This window comes from Gobius niger, assembly GCF_951799975.1.
Source record: "Gobius niger genome assembly, chromosome: 17".
NCBI lineage: Eukaryota > Metazoa > Chordata > Actinopteri > Gobiiformes > Gobiidae > Gobius > Gobius niger.
Genome location: NC_136868.1, coordinates 12632538 through 12654068, shown reverse-complemented (window position 1 = coordinate 12654068; position 21531 = coordinate 12632538). Strand labels below are relative to the sequence as shown.

Below are 21531 nucleotides of genomic sequence, written 5' to 3'. Positions count from 1 at the left end.
TCTATTAAGCGCCCCAACCATTGTGAGGACTAAGCCAGGCTAGATCACAGGACTAAAATGGTCCACTTGAGGACTGCCTGATGTTTTAGCAGGACTTCACCACACCACCTTTTACTAAAATCAGGTTGTCCAGACATCGACAACCTGATCAGACTTCGGTGCTAATTTAAACTGTATTATATTTGTTTGTTTTTTTCAGTCAATGGTGGAATTCTCAAACCAGCTGGAGGCCATGCAGCACCTGAAGGACCAGCTGGAGCAGAGGACGCGGATGATCGAGGCCAATATTCAGAGACAACAGGACGAGCTCATGCAGATCCAGGACGAGCTACATAGAGTCCAAGGCCAGAGTCTTCAGGTCCGACACGAGGCTCACGGGTCACAATAGAACAGTGTTGGATTTTTTCAGTGTGCTCATAAACATGTGTGTGCTTTATGTTACAGATGTTCGTACAGAAGGGAAGTGGAGGCCTCAATGTCGTCCAAATGTCCCAGAATGCCGTGCAACAGGGAGGGGCGCTGAACATGCAGAGTCCTATCACCTCTGGGAGTTTCCAAAACAACATCCAGCAGCAGCAACAGCAGCAGCAGCAGCAGCACTCGGTCCAGCCTCAAACTCAGCAACAAGTTTTAACACAGGTCAGACAAAACTTTACATACTTACAAGCATTTACGCCCATTTTCTTAATTTGAATAGTACAGGTTTTTATCCATCCAGACAATTTGAATGATATAAATGTTTTGTGTTTCATTGACTCAGCGCTCGTCCCTGCCTTTGCCTCCTCAACAAAACTCCCTTTCGGCCCCTCTCTACAACACAATGATGATTCCACAGCAAAGTCCCGCCAACATGGTCCAGATCGCTACAACTCTGGGTCAAAACTCTGTCCCCAACGCGTCGGCCGTGGCGACGTTTGCACAGGACCGAACCGGGCAGATAAGGTGAGAGTGTTTGATGACACTGCTACTACAATGGGTCTGGAAGTATTCATGTTTATTCCCTGTATATCATTATGCTGAGGGTAAAATAACCAGTATGTAAAACGCATAAAAAACACTATATTTTTTGTATATGTATCAGTGGTGTTTTTCTTGAACTCTTAATCCCCACCTGAAACAAGCACATTTTCTCCAGTTTGGCTTTACCCAAATTTAAAAGCGTCAAAATAGCGAGGATGAAAATGCAACAAAAAAGTGGCAAAAAAGAGGGTGAAAAAAGACAATTTTCTAAAGACTATTAAAGCTTACACAAAAGTTGTTTTTTCCACTGGTTGTGTGAAGCCATTTGTGGTGAAAAAACAGTTTGCTCTTAAAGGGGCTGGATGCAAGTTGGCCATTTCATACTCACTACTGCCACCTCAGGTCATATGTGTAACTGCACCTTCTATATTAAAGGGACTATACAGAGTTTAAAAATGTTTAAATTATGTATTTTCCTCCCCCTACATGTTCCAACAATGTCCTGATGTGTAGAATGAGCCCAGACCTCTTCACCACAACTGCCTCTAAAATCCTGCACTGTCACTCAAAACGTTGTTACTTCGGGTCCGAATTGCCGTCATGCACGCACTTAATATAGAAGGTGCAGTTACACGTATGACCTGAGGTGGCAGTAGTGAGTATAAAATGGCAAACTTGCATCTAACCCCTTTAAGCTCGTGCATGACGGCACTTCGGACCCGAAGTAACAACCTTTGGAGTGACAGTGCAGGATTTTAGAGGCAGTTGTGGTGAACAGGTCTGGGCTCATTCTACACATTAGGACATGGCTGGAACATGTAGGGGGAGGAAAATACATAATTTTAACATTTTTAAACTGTATAGTCCCTTTAAATTAAATCATCATGAAAAAAGAAAGTACTAAAAATGACCCTGATCAAAAGTTTATGATCAAGAGGAATGGGCCGCTTTACCATTACATTGTACAGAACCTTCTCCACAACTATCACAAAACACTCCAGGCTGTCATTGATGCTAAAGGGGGCAATACACATAACGGGGGTCTGTAAACTTTGGATTGGGGTCATTTTGGTACTTTCTTTTTTCATTATGATTTAAAAAGAGCAAACTCCCCACAAATGGCTTCACACAACCACTAACTTTGAGTGTCTATCGTGTCTTTCATATTCTCTGAAAAAAATCATACAAAATTCTGCCAAGGTATTTTGAGCACAACTGTAAATGTGCCAAAAACATGCCAAAAAAGCGATGAAAAAGCAACAGAAGATAGCAAAAAAGCCCTACAGAACACGATAAAAAAGCATCAAAAACATGATGAAAAAGTGATAAAAAAGCCACAGAAGAGCAACAAAAAAGTGACTTAAACGCAACAAAAAAGCCACAAAAACATGCCAGAAAAGCAACAATAACCCAAGAAATATGTAACAAAAATGTGGCAAAAACATGACAAGAAAGCAACAAAAAAGCGAAGAAAAAGCAACAAAGCATGAAAAAAACACAATAAAAAATGAGACATAAAGTTGGCAACAAAAAAGTTGCGATCGGTCACACATTTTTGTCACTTTTTCATGCTTTTTTGTCATGTTTTCATCCTCTGTTCAGGTGGGGGTTAAGAGGTTAAATGTATCTCTTTTGTTATGATGAATCGATTCCCTGCTTCTCTTCATCTCCCTAAACCTCTCTTCCGTCCCTGTAAAGGTTTCCCTCAGCCCCCCAGCTCCTCACGAAGCTGGTGACGGGTCAGATGGCGTGCGGGGCGGTGATGGTGCCCACTACGATGTTCATGGGACAGGTGGTGACCGCCTTCGCCTCTCAACAGGGACAGCCCCAAACCATCAGCATCTCACAGCAGCCTCAGCAGCAGCAGCCTGAGCAGGTTCAGCAGTCACAGGTCCAAGCCATTCAGCCGGGACAGGGCGCCCTGGGGCAACAGGCTCAGTTTATCCAGGTAACTCTCTGCACACAATGAGGAAAAAACACCTGCAGTGATAGAAATGTTAGTGAAAGTTTGCACAAAGTCATATACAGTGTGTTTGCAGTGTTTTGAAATACCATTTAAGCATTGACCTCTTACCGCCCTAACCAAGTGCATTTTCTCCACTTCAGCTTTACCCAAACTACAAAACTCATCTAAACGGATCATTTCCCTCGCATTGTTGGCAATTTTTTTTAAACTTTTTTTTTTCATTACATTTTTCAATGAATTTTCGTCACATTTTCATCGCTTTATGTCACTTGTTTGTTGCGTTTTTTGTCACTTTTCTGTCACATTTCTGTTGCTCTTTTGTTGCGTTTTCAAACCCACATTTTCAACACTTTTTTTCTTTTTTTTCTTTCACTTTGTGTTTTTGTCACACATTTCGTCACTTTTTCATCGCCTTATGTCACGTTTTTGTCACTAATTTGTTGCTTATTCATACTCGTTTTTGTCTAATTTTTGTTGCTACTTTGACGCTTTTTTTTCCAAGCAACTTAGTTTTGGGTAAAGCCAAACTGGAGAAAATGTGCTCAGTTCATGCGGGGGTTAAGATGTTTCACATGTTTAACCAAATTAGCTCTGAAATAAGGCAGAAAAAGCAGTGTGAAGATGGTAAGTGATCGCATTTAGTGGAAAAAAGTAGTCAGATCAATGCTTAAAGTGCATAAGATTAGACTACACACTGGGTATTAGGGCCTGACCGATACTATCGGCCGATATTAGGATATTTTCAATATCGGCAATCGGCCAAAATCGACCAATAAGTGATAGAGACTTCCCATTTTCAGCACCGGAAAGCGCTCAGTCAAAGCTTTAAAATGAGCTTCCTAGGCCTCAGGGGAGCAGAGAAACATCACGGTGAAAACTGTTTGTTCACCTTTTTTACATATTTTATGTTATAAACTTTTGCATATAATTTTGTTATGTCTTGCTTACTAATGAACTGTTGCTCTAGGCTCCTCGATTGCTCCACGGGAACCAGTCGGCTCAGCTCATCCTGCAGGCGACTTTCCCCCTGCAGCAGCAAAGCACTTTCCCCGGCTCGGCCCCACAGCAGCACCAACAGAAGCAGATACAGACTCAAAAGCAGCAGGGGCCTCACCGAACAGACAGCCTCTCAGACCGGTAACTCTCCCTGACACAGGGGAACGTTGAAACTGCCAGATCCAGGAGGTTTATGGACTTCTGGTGAAGACACGGAGGGAGTCTGAGTGGCTCAACTCGTTATATTGCTGTTTGCACTTATCGTCTGAGCGGAGACAGACTGAGCTCTTCTCTCAAGCTTTTGTTGGTGAATATGTCCGTACTTAATGCTGTGGAGCTTCTGCAGAAGTTGACATTTCATTGTGGATGTTTTTTACTGTTTTTCCTGGAACGGGACACTAACTATTTTTAAGACTGTGATGTAGATGCTGATGGAGTGTACAAATGTTTATGTATATTATGTATTGTGTAAATATGTTGAAAAGAAACTAATATTTTATATGATGCATGTAATGAAAGCTGTAGTCTATTATCTGAGGTTTTCTAATGTTGTAAAATGTTGTTGATGCTCATTGGCTCATAATGTATTCAGACTTCCTTTCTTCAGAGGATGTTGTTTGTGTCTGCGTAGCAGGCAGCGCTGGTTGTTTAATCCGCGACCTATTTTTGACAAATTTATGGAATCTTAAGTATAGACTTGTATGCACTTTCGTTTGCACATCAAAAAGTCAAATAGAGTAAGAGAGTTATATACGGTATACAACTATTGGTACTTTATCACATAATAATGAGATGAACCTATGCAATGCTAATGCCCTATGAATTAGGACTGGATCAGACGAGTCATTTCAGCCTCCCAGCATAATTGCATATATATTGAGGTTTAGGGGAAAATAGAAAGACAGATTACTTAGAAAAGGGATAGGCAAATTTACAGTTTTTCCACATTTTGGAGTACTTTAACCGGTATTTAATCTCTAATTTGAGTAAAATTATTTCTCAAAATCATCTTGAGGGCCAGAGGTTCTATGATGAAGAGCCGGATTTGGTCCCCAGGCCGGATGTTGCCTTCCCCGACTTTTGTTGTAACTAGCTTTCTGATGACGCCTAAAAATGCAGCAGTGTTTGTAGAGTAGAATGAAACAAAACTGGCCGAAAAGTGACTTGAAGGGGCAAATATACTGAGAGGCTGGCAAAATGTAACCGCACATATGGTAGTTTACAAATAAGACACGATGAGCAGTTTGCAATGTTAAAAAGTACTTTATTTTGACATGGAAGCTTGTGCTATTCCCCCCGTTTGACGCAATGTTTAAAGGGTAATGATATGTTTTATCATTTACAGAATATTTACTTTGAGTTGCTACTTAATAAGCTAAATTCTGCCTTATGACGATCCGGTATCCAAAGATGGGGAGCGTAATGGTTATAATCTAAAAGCTGTGGATTTTGTTCAATATTGTGTTGTCTGCTCATGTTTTTCCACCCTGCTCCTGTGTGTGCTGTGGTCGTTTGGCTCATTAAATTTACTGCTCTTCTAAAGGCCCTTGAACGTTACAGGTTTGTTCACATTCACAAATGAAGCTGCAATGATAAAGCAGGGGATTCGCCCCCATTTACAGATGTGCTGCACCTGCTCAGTCTCATGTTGTAGACAATGAGCTGCTTTTTTAAGAAATATCCAAACATAAAAAGCCATAGTTCAGATTAAATACTGTTCAATGCCATTTTAATGTCCAGATACTATTAAATACTATTTTAAATATTTTATTATCTGTATTTTAATACAACAAATCTAAATATTTAGATCCATCAAATAAAAGGAATGCGGGAAATGTTGATATGTAAAAGTAAATTGGACCCAACGAGAACAAAAATCTACAAAATCTACAGAATATTTTGTCGTAACATTTATTTTGGACAATATTTGTAAGTTATGAAGTAAAACATTGAGCAATGTCATTGCTCTCACAATCATTTAGATAAAATGCAATGCTTTTTAATGACTTTAAATTGTGGAACAATTAATGATCTAATGCCTTGCAGAACCTTTTCTTTAAACTTTTTTGCAAGGTATTGAGTCCATAAAGTTACTATATTTCAACATCTGAATAATTAACATTAAAACTAAGTATCAGCACATTTTTACTGTACATGCAGTAAGGCTGAACGATATGGACAAAATTTCATATCTCAATATTAATGGCAGATATCTAGGTATCTCGGTAAAACCAAACATTTTTCAGAAAAATAAAAACATAATACAAAAGAGTGCAGTTTTATTGATGAAAATCTATATCGTTTATATCTTGCTTTTTCAATATTAATATCTTTAATGTTCATATCTTGATATCGATATATCTTTCGGTACTAACTGCACCCACTCAGAATCAATTGTTCTAGCACCTCCTGCAGTTTAGGTTTCAATAATCGGAAACAAATAAATTCAAACAATATCTCACGATATAAACTGTACATCTTTGTGAGTGCACTTTATTTAAAGCCACCACTTAGTGAGAGCAAAAACGCGCTGCCTTGCACCCACATCATGGGTTCAATAAACACCTATTTACTTTATTTTAGTTTAGGGAATGAAATATACTTAATTTCTAAATGTTTCAAATTTATATTTATTTGAAAAGAAATGAAAGGAAGCCTCGGAAAATGATTTGAAAAAGGTTTTATTGATTTGGATTTCACCCAACCAGTATAACAATCAGTGATTTCTGAATTAACTATTTCACAGCTGGCGCAGACTGTCAAATATTGACAACACAGCCGTTGACTGATCCTTAAAAAAATATTTCCATCACTTGTTATAAAGACCTCTCCCCCTCTGCGTACAGTACATGTTCCCCAGAAGGAAGGGCAAATAAATAAAACCATCTTAAATACAGGAGGGGCACACAGCTGCTGCCTGGGAGACCAACGGGAGTGACTTCTGCCATGGGACGTCCTGTGTAAGAATAGGCTCAGGTAGACTGTCTAGAAGTGAGTAACGCTTATTACATCTGAACAAGTTAGGGAAGCACAAAATATTCACATTTCATGATTACAGGGGAAGCGAGAGTCTATGCAATATCAAAATAATGCTCCGTCTTCCCATTGAAAGAAACAATATACATTTTTCTTATTTAAAAGAAGTCTAACATGGTCTACCCTAATGCAAGTTTTCATTTTTAATACATTTTTATTAATAGAGCTAGAGTAAAGGTGGCAATATATGATAACAAAGGTGATGTTTGGAAGAAGTGCATTTTTTTTTTTTCACATTGGAGTATTTATGTCCAATGTCATGAAACCAACAAAAAGTTGCATAAACCGGTGCTAACCGATAAAATTAAATAGTGTAGTGTTCTGAACTTATGTAGTTTATTCAAGCAACAAAGCAATCTAAATTAAGATGATGTTTTGCAAAAATATCTCCCACCTCTTCCAGAGCCTACTATACCTTGACACAGAGTTCTTCGCATAAACCAATTATAGAATGTCAATCTCTCAGTTCTCACATTCATTGTGCTGCCCTAAGATTAATTACGGTCTTTTCTCAAAACCAGTTCTTTGCAAATTGTACAAAGGCAGATGCTTTAAGAGTTTTACACATTGTAAGTGGCGCCACCTTGTGTCTGAATCCGGTGCTTACAACAATACTGTAAATGAAAAATGCCACTGATAATAAAAACAATGCAGCGGGTTGTTGTGAGCCGAGCTAAAAATGTATTAAAACTGTATTTTTACTGTCCCTTGACAAAACATTCAGTCTAAATCAAAAAGGCAAACAAAGGCTAGTACAATGATGAGCCACAGCATTAAAGATCCAGTTTTTCATTCATTTTGACATATTATTAGAGCTCAGATGTTGTCACTCATCTGTAGTTTTAGTTTTTCAAAGTAGATTATCCATTAATTTTAACTGTTGCCTTTGAGAAACATTTATAAAAGACTTAAGTAGATATATTTTTGGCTAAGCTACCCAAATATCAAGACAACGCAACAAATATTTCATTCATATTTCAAGTTAAAAGGAAAATACGTAATTGTCAAGAAGACTACACCTGGCTATAAATGAACTGAATCGAAAAACAACTTAAAGCGTATGGATAGTCACTGATGAGGTCTTCAGAACAACAATCCTGTCCGAGCTAATCCTAACGTCTCCCCGAAACTGTAACGTGATGCTTTCTGCTCAAAATCAAAGATCTTACCACAGAAAATATAAGAAACACTTAATATAAATTGCAAAGGTCCCCTCTACGGTAATTCCCATTGAGTGTTACAGACACTGGCTCCTGATGTTCCGACACATTTAAGGTAATATTACAACAACACAGCAATGTAACCAATTTTACATTTATGTACAGAGTCGACCTGAAAAAGCTCGGCACACTCAGAGTCCAGCGTCCGGCTTGATGAACAGAGCGGAGAGGGCAAAGGCCAGAAAGACAATTCCTCCAATGATGGTGACTACGACACAAGAAGGGAAAAAAGTCATCAATTAAGTTATGACGACTGGTGTGTTCAGCACAAGAAAATAAGGGACGCTTTCTGTGGTACAGTGCACTCGGCCATTGTCACTTTAAAGCAGTACTAAGTAACTCACACCCCTAAAGGGCATAAGCGCCACGGCAGGTGTCGCAGCATGTTACGTTTTTTTTACTCATTAACTGTCTGTGGGAGTAAATACTACACTGACAGAAAAGACAAAGGGAGAGGGGGATATTGTACATCCAATTACACAATGGAGGTATTTTTTTTCACTCAAACTTAGCTGTAAATACTGTATAAGCCTGTGTATTAGTCTGTTAGCTTCTACTTCGTAATTCTATTAATGTTTATTGGTGGCTCCGGGTCAGAGCAAGGAAAGCTGCAAGTGCGGTTTTCTGACCAGAGACACCAGGGGGAGATACAGACCCCCCCAATCATCCCATCAACACTTGTATCACCCCCAGAGGGACTACGGAAAGGATTTATTAGGTAAATAAGTTACTTAATGCATAAGCTTTAAAATATACTAAATGTGGTTTTACGTCACGACGCATCAGCTGGTCCTTCCCCTCAGAATTTTTTTTAGAAATTAGATCTCATTTCCTCGATTTTGGTGGGTTTTATATGAGGTTTTAGATACATTCTAAGTTGTATTATAGGGACAAATGTAATAATTCAGAAATTCCTTTTAACCAATTTACACTAGATTAACACTATTCTTTACAAATAATCCTGTTAGTGGCAAAACACATTCATTTGGCCAATATATTTATAGTGAATGAGGATACAAACACCGCCACAGAGATGCTATATTCACATTATGTTATTCAGAGCCTCTATGTGAGAAATACAGGTCTTACTGTAAAAATATAACATAACATATGCATCACACAGGCGAAAGGTAATGAATTACCATAACATTTTGACATACAAACTCTTACCTGTTCGGACTGATATTTTTTGAGCGATCATCCGCCCTCCTATTACGGCTAACCCAGTGCACAAACAGTGTCCAAACGTCCCGCCGACTGCAACTCCGAACGGATCCTGCAAGTTGAAAAACCAAAAGAAATTACATTAATAGTGTTTGCTAATTTTATGACGACTGAATAGATCTAGAACTGCTGTGCTCCTAAAATATTACAATCTATATCAATAGATATCAATATCAATATGTGGAAGTACATCTTCTAAACTACTGAGTGAGACTAACCTCCCGGGCAGCGAGGATAATCGTGGTGAGCTGTGAGCGGTCGCCCCACTCCGCCAGAAACGTGAGGGTGAAGGCCTGGATGAAGATCGGGGAGATGAAACTGTGCCACTTTTTCTGAGGCATCGTGGTCCCAGTCCCAGCCTCGACATCCGGCGCCCCATTAACCAGTTTAGATCGCTGGCGCTGCAAACAGGAGGTGATGTTAAGTTTCATTCTGCAGGTCACAACAAGTCCAAGGTCTTCAGTGATTAGGTTGTTTCGTAATTACTGTATTGCCACACTGTTCAACTGTCTATAAAACTACTGATGTGTAATTATCCATAATCCATCAGAACATATTATGGGTAGGGGCCTAAAACATATTTCTCCATATACATGATCAGTACACAAGTTGGTTTTATAAGGCTAATTGAGGAGAGGCCGTCACTGTGGTGGACGGAACCATTACCAAGTGTCCTACATGTAGTATTCATTACCTCTTCCTGTACAATCAATTAACAGGGCATTTATTTAATAAATCTCAGAGCTTCCAACGAGAAGTTATTCTTTCCAGTACAGATGTACCAAAGGCTGCTTTGAGTTGAGGCTGTTTCGCCTCTTAGCTATGAAGCTTCTTCACATACATCATCTGGTTTGAAACTAGAATTGCCATAGCTCCAAATAGATGATTCTCAAACATTTCACACCAAGTGAAAAATAAGTCACCACTGGATCTAAACATAATCTATAAAAAGGATTGTACCAAGTCTAAAGTTGGCAGGGTTCTAGACTGCGACCAAAATGCTCGCATATGCGACTATTTTTAGAGAATGTGCGAGTAAAAAAAATAAGTGGTAGCACCTGTGTGAGCAAAAAAAAGAAAGAAAGTCTAATAGGCTTTATTAGGAGTGCTGCAAATAACGTTATAAACAGCGCACTGACACACTGCACAAACACGCACGCACGCACCCAACGTTTTGTCCAGGCAAGTGCCCTGCTCTCCCTGTTTGTCCGAGGGACAGGTGAAATACAGACAGCAACAGAAGCCACGTGTCCCGACATGAATTAACCTTCTATCATCTGCCAATACGCACTTTCCCACAGCTTATTCCCCAAAGAAGTATCTATTTTCACTTTTATGTTCGCCTTTTGGGGCGGTAGCGCTGCAGCCGAGCAGCGAGCTCACGAGCGCAGGTCCGACAGGAGCACGCGCACGAGAGGAGACAGGAGCGACTGGAGAGGAGGAGACAGGAGCAGAAAGTGATTAGCGGTTTATGTTCCTACCTGAGCTCGCTCTGATCTCCTCGCGGACAGAAAAAGCTTGTTTTAGAGCTAACGTAAAGCTAACAGAGAGCTAACAGCTGCTGTTATGGCCCGCCCTCCCCCTCAGCCGCAGCAGATTGACCTCCTGTATTTTATTTAGGCTTTAGGCTAAAACAGGTACTTTTTGCCTGTGATTAATATGGTCTTAATTGGCAGTAATATATAATTTTATAAGTGAATATCCTGCAAGTGACAGTGATATTGCAGATTTGGAAAGAGACAAACAATTGCCAAGGAAGATGAATAATAATGGATTGAAAACACAAAATTAAAGCAGAACAATGCAAAGAAATATATAATAAAACTATATAAAATCACTAATCTTAATTTTAAAAAGTTTTAACATTGTTTTAATCATTATTAAGATCAATTATTAGTGATTTTGAACATGTTTATAACTGTCCTTGTTTTAATTTATTAAAATGGTGAATTTTAATTTTGTGTCTCGAGTCTGTGCGACCAAATGAAAAAGTTGGTAGCACCAGCGCTACTAAAATAAAAGTTAGTCTTGAGCCCTGGTTGGGCTGAAACGGGTATAAATAGGGTTAAACCAGGCCTAAACCATACCATTGCTGAGTTTGTGAAACACTGCTAACTAAATAAGCAAATATTAAATATGAAAAAAAGAAAAAGTAGTGATGTACCTCTTCATCCTTCTTCTTGATCTCTGCCTGCACCTCCTCCAGCTCCTCCTGTCCCTCATCTGGACTCATCTTCAGCCCCTCTCTCAGCATCCTGATCCCAAATATGGCAAACAGCGCCGTAGACACATAGTAGGTGTAGATCCGAGGTATGATAGTGGTTGCGTACCCAAAAAGCACTGTTGCAAGGAGAAATATTTGTCAGACGGAGCAGCATCTAAACTTGTGTTATCTCTTAAGACACTCACCAGATAGACACGTCATGACCGCCAAAGCCAGCATAGCCCCTGTGAGCACAGTGAGGCGGTTGTAACGCATGGCCATGATAGCGGCGATAAAAAACGTCTTGTCTCCCAGCTCAGAGACGATGATGACAGAGAGAGCAGCCGCAAAGGCATGGATGAAGCCCAGGTTCCCTTTCTTTGTGTCATCTTCGGGGCTTACGGGGCCTATGGGACGAGCTGTCGGGACTTTCTGTTAAAAACAAACAAAAAACAAAGGGGCTAGATTCAAGTTGGCCATTTTATACTCACTACTGCCACCTCAGGTCATACGCGTAACTATACTAAGTAACAACTTTTTGAGTGACAGTGCAGGATCTTAGAGGCAGTTGTGGTGAACAGATCTGGGCTCATTCTACACAGTAGGACATGGCTGGAACATGTAGGGGAGGAAAATACATAATTTTACCATTTTTAAACTCTGTATAGAGTCATTAAAGCCACATTGCAAAAAATGTTTGATAACCTGTTATATAAGTGCAACTAAACAATTAGGCAACTCAATTATAATAAGAAAAGCATGCCAGGTACTCCTAATGATCAGCAACATACTAACAAGGCTTCTATTTAAGATCTTTATTGTCATTGCAAAATAAACACAATGAAATTCATTTTGAGAGCACTCCCTTGCAAAACACCATGAAAAACATAAAACACCCATAAACAATCTGTATACATATCATAAAGCGATTTTTCACTGGCCTCATGTCCAGTTTAACTTTCAATAGGGCGTCACCACCCTGGGGAAGAAGCTCCTTTAGAGTTGGTTACCAGTAAAAACCCCATGAGGAAATAAATGCTTGCACTATATCCTATTCCATTTATTTAACCGTCAGTCACACAAGTTAAAACAAGTCAAGCTGTGTGCACTTCGACACAAAAATGTGCTCAAAACTTCATAAAGCTATACTGTATTTAAAGAAAAGTAAAAATATTTTTGTTTTACTTTTTTTTATTTTAGAGGTCAGACTCTCCTCTTATGATATTAAAACGTATTATATTTTATTACATTTTAACATTAGCCTTACATTGCCAACTTTCTGTCACAAGGCTACAGTAGTTTGTAAGATAAGATAAACCTTTATTGATCTCACAAAGGAGAAATTCACTTGTTACAGTCTTGTAACAAGTGAATAAACTTGTTATAGTTTATGGCCTAAAAGCCAGGACTAAAAAAAAAAGGATTGAAAGTATTAACCCTTCATTTCTTTCAAAAGTTACGAGCATATTTTTGTGTTGAATTGCCCACAAAATGAGTTTTTCTTTTTCTTTCTACAGACTGTTTACAATAGGATAATCTCCAGTTTAGAATAAACAGGAGAATAGGCTGGTGTGTCTGGCAACAAATATACACCCCTGGGAAAATTTCACTGTATTGTATTCATAATGTAAAATCTTATGCTGTATAGCTTAAACTAGGGTGATCAGATGTCCCAGTTTACCCGCTGGGACAGTCCCAGTTTGGAGCCTTTGTCCCACAACCCAAGAGATTTCTGCAAAACCACTGATTTGTCCCACTCCCTGTCCCAGTTGTCCTGATTTTTGGCCAATACAGTCCGCAAAGGAACACACTTCACTTGAAAGTTAATGTTTTTGGCCTTTGAGAATATTTATCAAGTACAGGGCTGGGCGATATATTGATATTTAAGATATATCGATATATTTTTAATGAGACATGGAATCGGACTATATCGCGTATATCGGGATATTTCAAATTCAGATAAACTATTAGTTAACATAAAGAAACAGGTAATCTCAAGCTGATTTAAAAAAAAGTTTATCTTAAACTGAGCACTTTACTTTGTTTTCTCTTTATAGATATATAAAGGCTGCCCTCAGAAAAAAGATTGACCTATTTTATTTTATGGGCTATTTCATCCAAGATATCTTTTTATTAAATGTGCACCTTATGGAGCTTTGTTATACAGTGTTTATTTTTACATTTTATAGTGAGATTTCAATAAAACTACTAGTATTTCACTTTGCCTTAACATTTAACTTCACAACTCTCACTTTGCGTAAAAAAAATATCGGGATATATATTGTATATCGTTATTCAACCTAAATATATCGGGAAATGACTTTTGGTCCATATCGCCCAGCCCTGTATAAACCAATTAAAAGTCTCAATTCCCAACACTTCCTCAATGAGGATTGGTGCATGTTATGTGGCATAGTTTTACCATTCAGCGTAGGAAAAGACTTGGAAGATTAGGAAACAACAAATGTCATCAGAGTAGGAATTGAACATATAAAAGCCTGGAGTAATGAGTGTTCCCCCAGTCAGGTTTACTACCCCATAGTGAGATAGACTTTTTACCACTGTGCAAAAAGTCCTAACCAAAAACTAAACACAAGCAGTTGTAGGTAAGGATAATCAGTTCCATTTTAGCCCCAACATATGTTTTGGTTAAAACTAAGTCATGGTTGCATAATCTAATCTAATGTAACCAAAATGAGCAGCAAACATTTCTCCTTGTGCATAACCCGGAACACATTGTCATACGTTCTTCGTTAGCATGTGCCGTTAGCTCGGAGGGGTTACTCGGGCAGCGGCTGCAACGACACTCCACAAACCTTACCCCAAGAAAGGCTAATCTGCTTTGTGTTTTGTGGGGGGTAAATACCTCTTGAAGTGGTTGTTCTTGCACAGGCTTGATCTCCTCCGGGATCGCGGCCACACCGCCCAAAAGCAGCGACACTGCGAGGAGAAACAAGAGGCGCCTCATCCTCCTCGAGCTGTTAGCATGTCCGCCTCCAACAAGAACGGACATAATTGCTCCCAGACGCGAACCAAAGGTGATATAAAGGCAGCAATATGTTCACGGTATCACATAATGCACCGGCTGGGCAAAGACGCTAGCTCCACAGAGGCATCGTGCGCTATTTCAGCCACTCTTTGTAAATACACGTCACTGTTTTGCAGCCAGAGCTAACTCCGCTGGAAGTTAGCCACATAAAAAGTGAAGCTGCACTAAAACCCTGATTGGTTCAATGCCGGGGTGATGCATGCGGTGCCTGTGATGTAGGAGGCGGACTCACGCTAGATTGGTACGTGTGTCCGTCCGTCACTCTCATGCAAATAAATTGGTCAATAATGCATAATTTGGCAGAAGGAAATGCAGCCAAATAAATCATGTATTGCTGTAGAGCTAAGTTAACCCTCTATCACACCCGAGCACGATTTTGTGCTTTTGTCCTACATAGTTTTTCATTCAAACAGAGGGAAATTTTCTCAGGGGGTGTATTTTTGGTTGTCTAAAATTCGAAAAACTATAGTAGCTAATAGATAATATACTCAAATAAACATTACAAATTAAGAATATTAATTAGCATAGATTTTTGTCAATCCAAGTCAGTAGCTCCCAAGTCAAGTCCAGGTTCTATATGATTTTATTTCATTTGTAATATATTCATTAATATTTAAGTAAATACAGTATTTTTCTCTCCTACTGAACATTCGTATTCTGTTAGTGAAACTATGATTTGGTTGGTCAGTGCAGTTAAAGGAACAGGCCACAGTTCTTCCCTACTGTGATATGTTCTTACCTGAGCTTAGACGAGTTGATGCGTACCTGTCTGGTCTTTGTGTGTGCCCGTGGAAGAGCGTGGTAGCTTCTAACTCCCCCCCGTTTGGAGATATAGGAATAGCCTATTCTGGGAGAGGCCAAATGCTAACATCTTTGGTCTTTTTGCGTGACTGAGGGCACACAGTTCTTCCATACTGTGATATGTTCTTACCTGAGCTTAGACGAGTTGATATGTACCCTGTCTGGTCTTTGTGTGTGCCTGTGGAAGAGCGTGGTAGCTTAACTTCACCCTCGTTTGGAGCTATAGGAATACATTGGGAGAGGCCAAATGATAACAACATCTTTGGTCGTTTTGCGTGACTGAGCGCACACACAAATACCAGACAGGTACATATCAAGTCATCTAAACTCAGGCAAGAACATATCTCAGTATGGAAAAACAGTGGCCTGTTCCTTTAACGTCTCTGCAGCAAAGTAATTTTGTATAAATGTTTTCATGTCACTCATTGGTGCTCAAGTTCAAGATCAAGTCAAGTTTCAGTCGACAAATTAGTGACTCATGCATGATGTATATTTTATAATTAACACAAAGATAGACAGTTATCTCATACTTTTGACGTTTATATTTCAAAATGGAAGCAAATAAGTCACAGTTTAAAACACAAATGGTATAAATGCTTTTCTTTGTCTTGGGTATGCCTCAAACTTACACTTGTAAAGGTCATGACATAGCTGTGCAGCAAGTGCCTGGTTGAAAAATACATAAAAAACAACAAGCCACCAGGTAAACGAGAGTCCTCCAGACACAATACACAGAGAAATGTAAATCAGCAGCTCAGCAAAGTAATGTGGACACGACACCAGCTCGAAACAGCCTCCCGAGGGCATCTTATGTGCCATTGTCTCAACATTTCCTGCAAAATTACAAGACAAATTTTATTTATTTATCATTCAAACTCCACTGTACATTTTATGAGCAGATTACTTCCTAGTAAATAAATAAAAATCACATAAATTACCTAAACAAACATGCATGTACTAAAGATCTGCATTAGCATTAAATGTAGGCTCCCACCTGATTTTCCAGAGCGTAGTTGTGCCAACAGGACAATAGAGTGATGCTGTAGCCATGAAGCCAGGAGAAAAAGTATGCATCCTGCTACATGACACCAGGTTAGTTGTGAAAACAGGGGACCGGGGGCTGCAAAAAAGATATGAAAAGAAGATAATTGTCGAAAAGTTAAAGCAAAGAATAAATACCATTTCAAACAGGACAGAAGAATACTTAATTGCTTAGAAATTGAATTTGTTCTGGTGTTGTTACCAATTGTACACATGCGTACCATTAGAGAGTTGTCAAATGTACTTTGTTTGTAAGACATACAGTACATAGATTACAGTAGGTACAAAATCCATAACACGAGAAGCCATAATATATTACATAATCACTGAAGGCTTCCATCTGATCTAACAGCTTAAAACAGATACACACTACAATTTACAAATATGCAAGTGTTCAGTTTTAGTAATGATTTTCATACTTTAGTTCCATTTGAAAGTTGTTTTGGTCTTGATTTGGTTTTTTAGTTCAATATTGTTAATATCATGCAGCCTTATCTGTAACTGTACCAAGAAGGAACATCTCACCTCTTCTGGAATGCTCAGAGGAAAGTGCTGTCAGACCCAGCACAAAGTAATACACAAGGCCAAAAAGATATTGCACGACATGCATGACTCCATTCGAGAAGACACTGACAAAACAGCACTCCAGAAGTCTCCTGGAAGAGTGCACCCAAAGCAGGAGGAGAAGCAGACAAGTGGTCACCTGCGGGACTAGATAAGACAACAAAAGATGTAAAGCACTGCATATTAACACAAGGTAAATAACACTCTAACACAATGTAATAAAGGCAAACATATTAATCTTATAATAAAACAATGAGGGATAGTGTGATGTGTTAACAGTAGTAATTATAAAGACATTAATTCAAAAATAAATATGTTACACATAAAATAACATTGGTCTGGGCAATTTTGTTTGCATCAGTGAGGCCATTTAATTTGTAACTTTTCTTAAAGGAACAGGCCACCATTTTTACATACTGAGATATGTTCTTGCCTGAGCGTAGACGAGATGATAGGTACCTGTCTGGTCTTTTGTGTGTGCCCTCAGTCACGCAAAACGACCATAGATGTTGTTAGCATTTGGCCTCTCCCAGTATATTCCTATAGCTCCAAACGGGGGTGAAGTTGGAAGCTACCATGCCTTTCTACGGGCACACACAAAGACCAGACAGGCATATATCAACTCGTCTAAGCTCAAGCAAGAACATGTCTCAGAATGGAAGACGTGTGTGTAACGTCAGTCATTCAAAACGACCAAAGATGTTGTTTGCATTTGGCCTCTCCCAGTATATTCCTATAGCTCCAAACTGGGTAAGGTTAGAAGTGACCAAGCTCTTCCACGGGCGCATACAAAGACCGGACAGGTACATATAAACTTGTCCAAACTCTGGTAAGAACATATCTCAGTATGGAAAACGGTGGCCTGTTCCTTTAATATAAAAATGCGTTTATAATATTTTTTCATCCTACTCCTTGTCATGGAATGCACTATTGTTGTGTTTGTTGGATTGTTGTTGTGGCATTTTGCGTTGCATAACCATGAAAAGAGAATAAATAAATGAATGAATATAAAATATCGATATATATTTCAAAAAGTTAAATGAGATGTGTTTAGTCACATTCTGGGATGTTATAAATGTGTTATAGGAATAAGTCTGGACCACAACTGCGATTTGCTTCTATTATTGTTTGTGGGCAACATTGGTTTATAATAATGTAATTGTCACGAGAGCTCACCGTGACTTTCTGTGACTGTGCTTGTGGTTCCAGTCAAAAAGGCCATTATCCAGGTTAACCATGATGGGAGTGGATGATCTTGGAGGATGTTATTTATGTACAAGAAGAGGAGACAAGCACTCCAGCTGACAGACACTGCGTAAAAGTGCCAGAACCACCTGCAATGACGAGACAAGAGGCTGAAGACAACACGGTTCCGTTTATTGGGTATGAAGTTTACGCCTTACCTTTTCGGCACGTCAAACACTCGCAGCCAATCATCGCGTTTCAAGTTCTGCTTCGTCTTACCGTAGCGAATAAGATCTTGGAATATGACAAAAATAAATGACTCATTGTAGTTTTTCGGTAGATATGACGAGAGATTATATAAACCAAAAGCTAAAATAAAACAAAACGCAAGAAAAGCCCACAGAGCATCTATAATACTGAAGCTAACAGTGCTCCAGATCATTTTCAACAGGCGTAAGTCACGAGAGCATTGTTTTGTTCAACACGTAAAAGGGTCCGTGAACATACACAACACAACACAAACGTTCCGGTCTTCGATTGTAAAGGATAAATAATTGTCAGCGTTTGTAGAGTTAAGTTTACAATATAATGTACATTTTTGGGGCAATTTAACATGCACTACGGTTATAGTTATGTTTTTTTATTTTTTTTATTTTGCAAATTCTCTATTATAATAATTAATAAGAACTAATGTACACTTGATAGATTTTTTTTTTTTTTTGCTATTTCATTATTGATGCTTTTTTGATTATATACAAGCCAGAAGTTGCTTTGAATGGGCTTTACTTAATCTGGTAAATAGCATACACTAGGTGGCAGCAGTTTACTAATTGAACCTAAGTAGGCTACTGCGCGCTGAACAGCTGTGAAATGTAGACTACTGTAATTTTGCATAATAGTACTTAGGCTATAGAGTTATTTTTGTTAAATAGATTTATAGCCTAAATGCTCCCTGAGGTCTATATGTACAAAAATAGAATATCACCTCTCTTCTTTAATCTTATATGTATGTGATTTACTTGAAATATTCACTTACTAATGTAATGCTTCAGAATTGCTAAAAAGAAAAAAAAAAAAAAAAAAAAAAGTTAGAGAAACTCTCACTCATAAACCATCTTTCCCCCTCTTCTTTTTACATGGGTGTTTTTTTGCTGAGGCCTTTGAGGAAGTAGATTCCAGGATGCCTCTTGGAGCAGCTCAGTATCCTGTCTGAGGAAGTGTGCGGAGCTTCCTCTTCCCTCCCTTCCTACTCCACTGTGTCCTCTTCTCTCATATTGTGCCAAGGCCTCACAACACCATTGGGCTGACACATACCGAAAAAATGTACTTGTTGGCCCGTGATGAATTTTGGGCCCGATCTACTACTACAATGTTAATACTGTGGTACGGTTAAGTAGGCTTCTTATAGAGTTACTCATCTGTCTTTTTTATCGTCTTGCTCTTTTTTGGGACTAAACATTTGGAGAAATAAACAATTAATAGTAGGTTGGTATATATTCGTTGTTGTAGTTTTTTTTAATACGTTTTCCCCAACATTTAATTCAGTTCATCCATTTAATTATGCTCTTTAAATAACTATAATAACAATTTCATGCTTTACATACTCATCACAATGGTATGAGGCAATACATTTTGCAACTCCTGCATGGGTTAGACTCAGAAATCAATAGTAACTGGGATATTTGATCTGTGCATTAATTGTGAACCCGCAGCACTACTTCAGTCCACTTAAGTCCTGTTTTACCATTGACTCATTGTGTTTTTTTTCCATATTCAGAATCTTAATTGCTCCAAAATCTGGCTAAGGCAGATTGTATTGAGCCTTTCGCAGAACTTCAACAGCGTTTAGTTCCTCAAAATGCTTCAATTTACAGCCTCAGTATCAAAAGTGTTGTGAATAAACAAACGCATTCCCTTCCTGAGCCCAGCCGCTCTCTTTCTTTTAAAGCTTTTCTCACTGAATGGACAATGGTCTGAGGGCATCCAATGTGTTGAATTATGGGACAGTGACCTTTGAAAACCCCCAATGAAAACAGAGCATAAACACAGTCAGTGCCAAAACAGCCCAGCGTCTTACTGGTGGACACACTGTTGGTCATAGGTGTTACCCTTGAAAACCTTTACATCCCTATGACGAGTTGAGGCTTGTCAGACATAATTTTCTTTTTGTATTCTTATTCTTTGTGCTTTTTAATGTTTTATTATTTCATTTATAATCACATTAGCCATATGGGTCTAGTCTTTCTGTCCCTTATACTTAATAAAATGGTTATTTGAAGGAAAGTACGGTTTTAAACTTATATGAAAAACTGTATGTGGAAAAAAGGACAATATCTGACCAAAAAAAATGTGTATAAGCTTCAGCACAACAAAGATTTGTGTCAAGGTGATTTGTGAATCACAACTCAAGCATAATATCTTATTTCTGTCAGCCAGTACCATTGAGGGTCAGTACTGTCGGAAATCACTAAGGACATTCCATCATTTTATTGCACTTGAATGTAATTTGGAAAAATCATCTTATTGTGATTGTTGTACCTTTTTTGTGTGGGCTAAAGGTCAACCCTCATCATACTGTGATTATATGGCTCTATGGAAACTAAACAGTGAATAAAAGTGGAAAATCTGTCATTTCCATTCAGTTGAGGTGTGTTCGATGCACAGTGCCCTCCAGGAAGTGTTGATGTGACGAGTGATGGACAGAATCCCTGCAGAAGTGACCAGGCCAGGAAACATGTGGACCAGACATGAATGTACAGTACAGTGCTGCACCACCCAATGTCCCACGGCCAGAAACCATGAAGACCTTTAACAGAATACATCGTCCAATATGTACCTTGTGCTGTTGAGTTTGGATTGATGTTACACAATAAAGGCAAGTTAATTTTGGCTTCTAAACAATTATTTCTCTCAACAAAGGTGAAAAAAGGGCGCACACAAAGATGCTGTACAACAAGCGTCCCATCACAGCTAACCTCTTAACCCCCACCTGAACCTCTGGAACTCTGGTTTGGATTTAACCAAATCAAAAAGCTTCTTGAAAAAAGTGTCAAAATAGCAACCAAAATTAGATGAAAACAAGGATGAAGAAGTCACAAAAACAGCATTGAAAGCGTTTAAAATGCAACAAAACAGCAACAGACAAGTGGCCAAAAAGTGACAAAACAACTCCAGGAAAAAAATCTTTCTAGATCAGTTTTGTAGGTCTTAGCTTTCAAATGAGGCCTTACACTGGCCTGTAAGCTTTTAGATTTGGGTAAAGCTGAACTGGAGAAAATACACTCGG

At 38.8% G+C, this 21531-nt stretch overlaps 3 protein-coding genes across 4 annotated transcripts in view; 1 reads left to right on the top strand and 2 right to left on the bottom strand.

The window, feature by feature from the left end:
• Positions 1–4738, top strand: part of clocka (clock circadian regulator a) — a 33569-nt gene extending 28831 nt beyond the window's left edge. For both annotated transcript variants that reach the window (XM_079574655.1, XM_079574654.1), the window contains exons 18-22: positions 200–358; positions 445–639; positions 761–942; positions 2659–2908; positions 3894–4738. In XM_079574655.1, coding sequence (XP_079430781.1) covers positions 200–358; positions 445–639; positions 761–942; positions 2659–2908; positions 3894–4067 — 960 coding nt within the window. In that variant the 3' untranslated portion in view covers positions 4068–4738. The remainder of the gene's footprint in view (positions 1–199; positions 359–444; positions 640–760; positions 943–2658; positions 2909–3893) is intronic.
• A 2764-nt stretch (positions 4739–7502) lies between these two features.
• On the bottom strand, positions 7503–14807 carry tmem165 (transmembrane protein 165). Its single transcript, XM_079575333.1, has 6 exons — positions 14472–14807; positions 11812–12037; positions 11567–11742; positions 9621–9803; positions 9349–9454; positions 7503–8386 (listed from the first exon to the last, which is right to left on the bottom strand). Exons 1-6 carry the CDS (start codon positions 14616–14618, stop codon positions 8310–8312), a joined length of 915 nt encoding a protein of 304 aa, XP_079431459.1. The 5' UTR covers positions 14619–14807; the 3' UTR covers positions 7503–8309.
• Positions 14808–15998: 1191 nt separating this feature from the next.
• Positions 15999–18702, bottom strand: srd5a3 (steroid 5 alpha-reductase 3). Its single transcript, XM_079575269.1, has 5 exons — positions 18464–18702; positions 18237–18394; positions 17022–17207; positions 16450–16575; positions 15999–16288 (listed from the first exon to the last, which is right to left on the bottom strand). The coding sequence occupies exons 1-5, from the start codon at positions 18685–18687 to the stop codon at positions 16029–16031; spliced, it is 954 nt and encodes a 317-aa protein (XP_079431395.1). The 5' UTR covers positions 18688–18702; the 3' UTR covers positions 15999–16028.
• Between the last annotated feature and the right edge of the window lie 2829 nt (positions 18703–21531).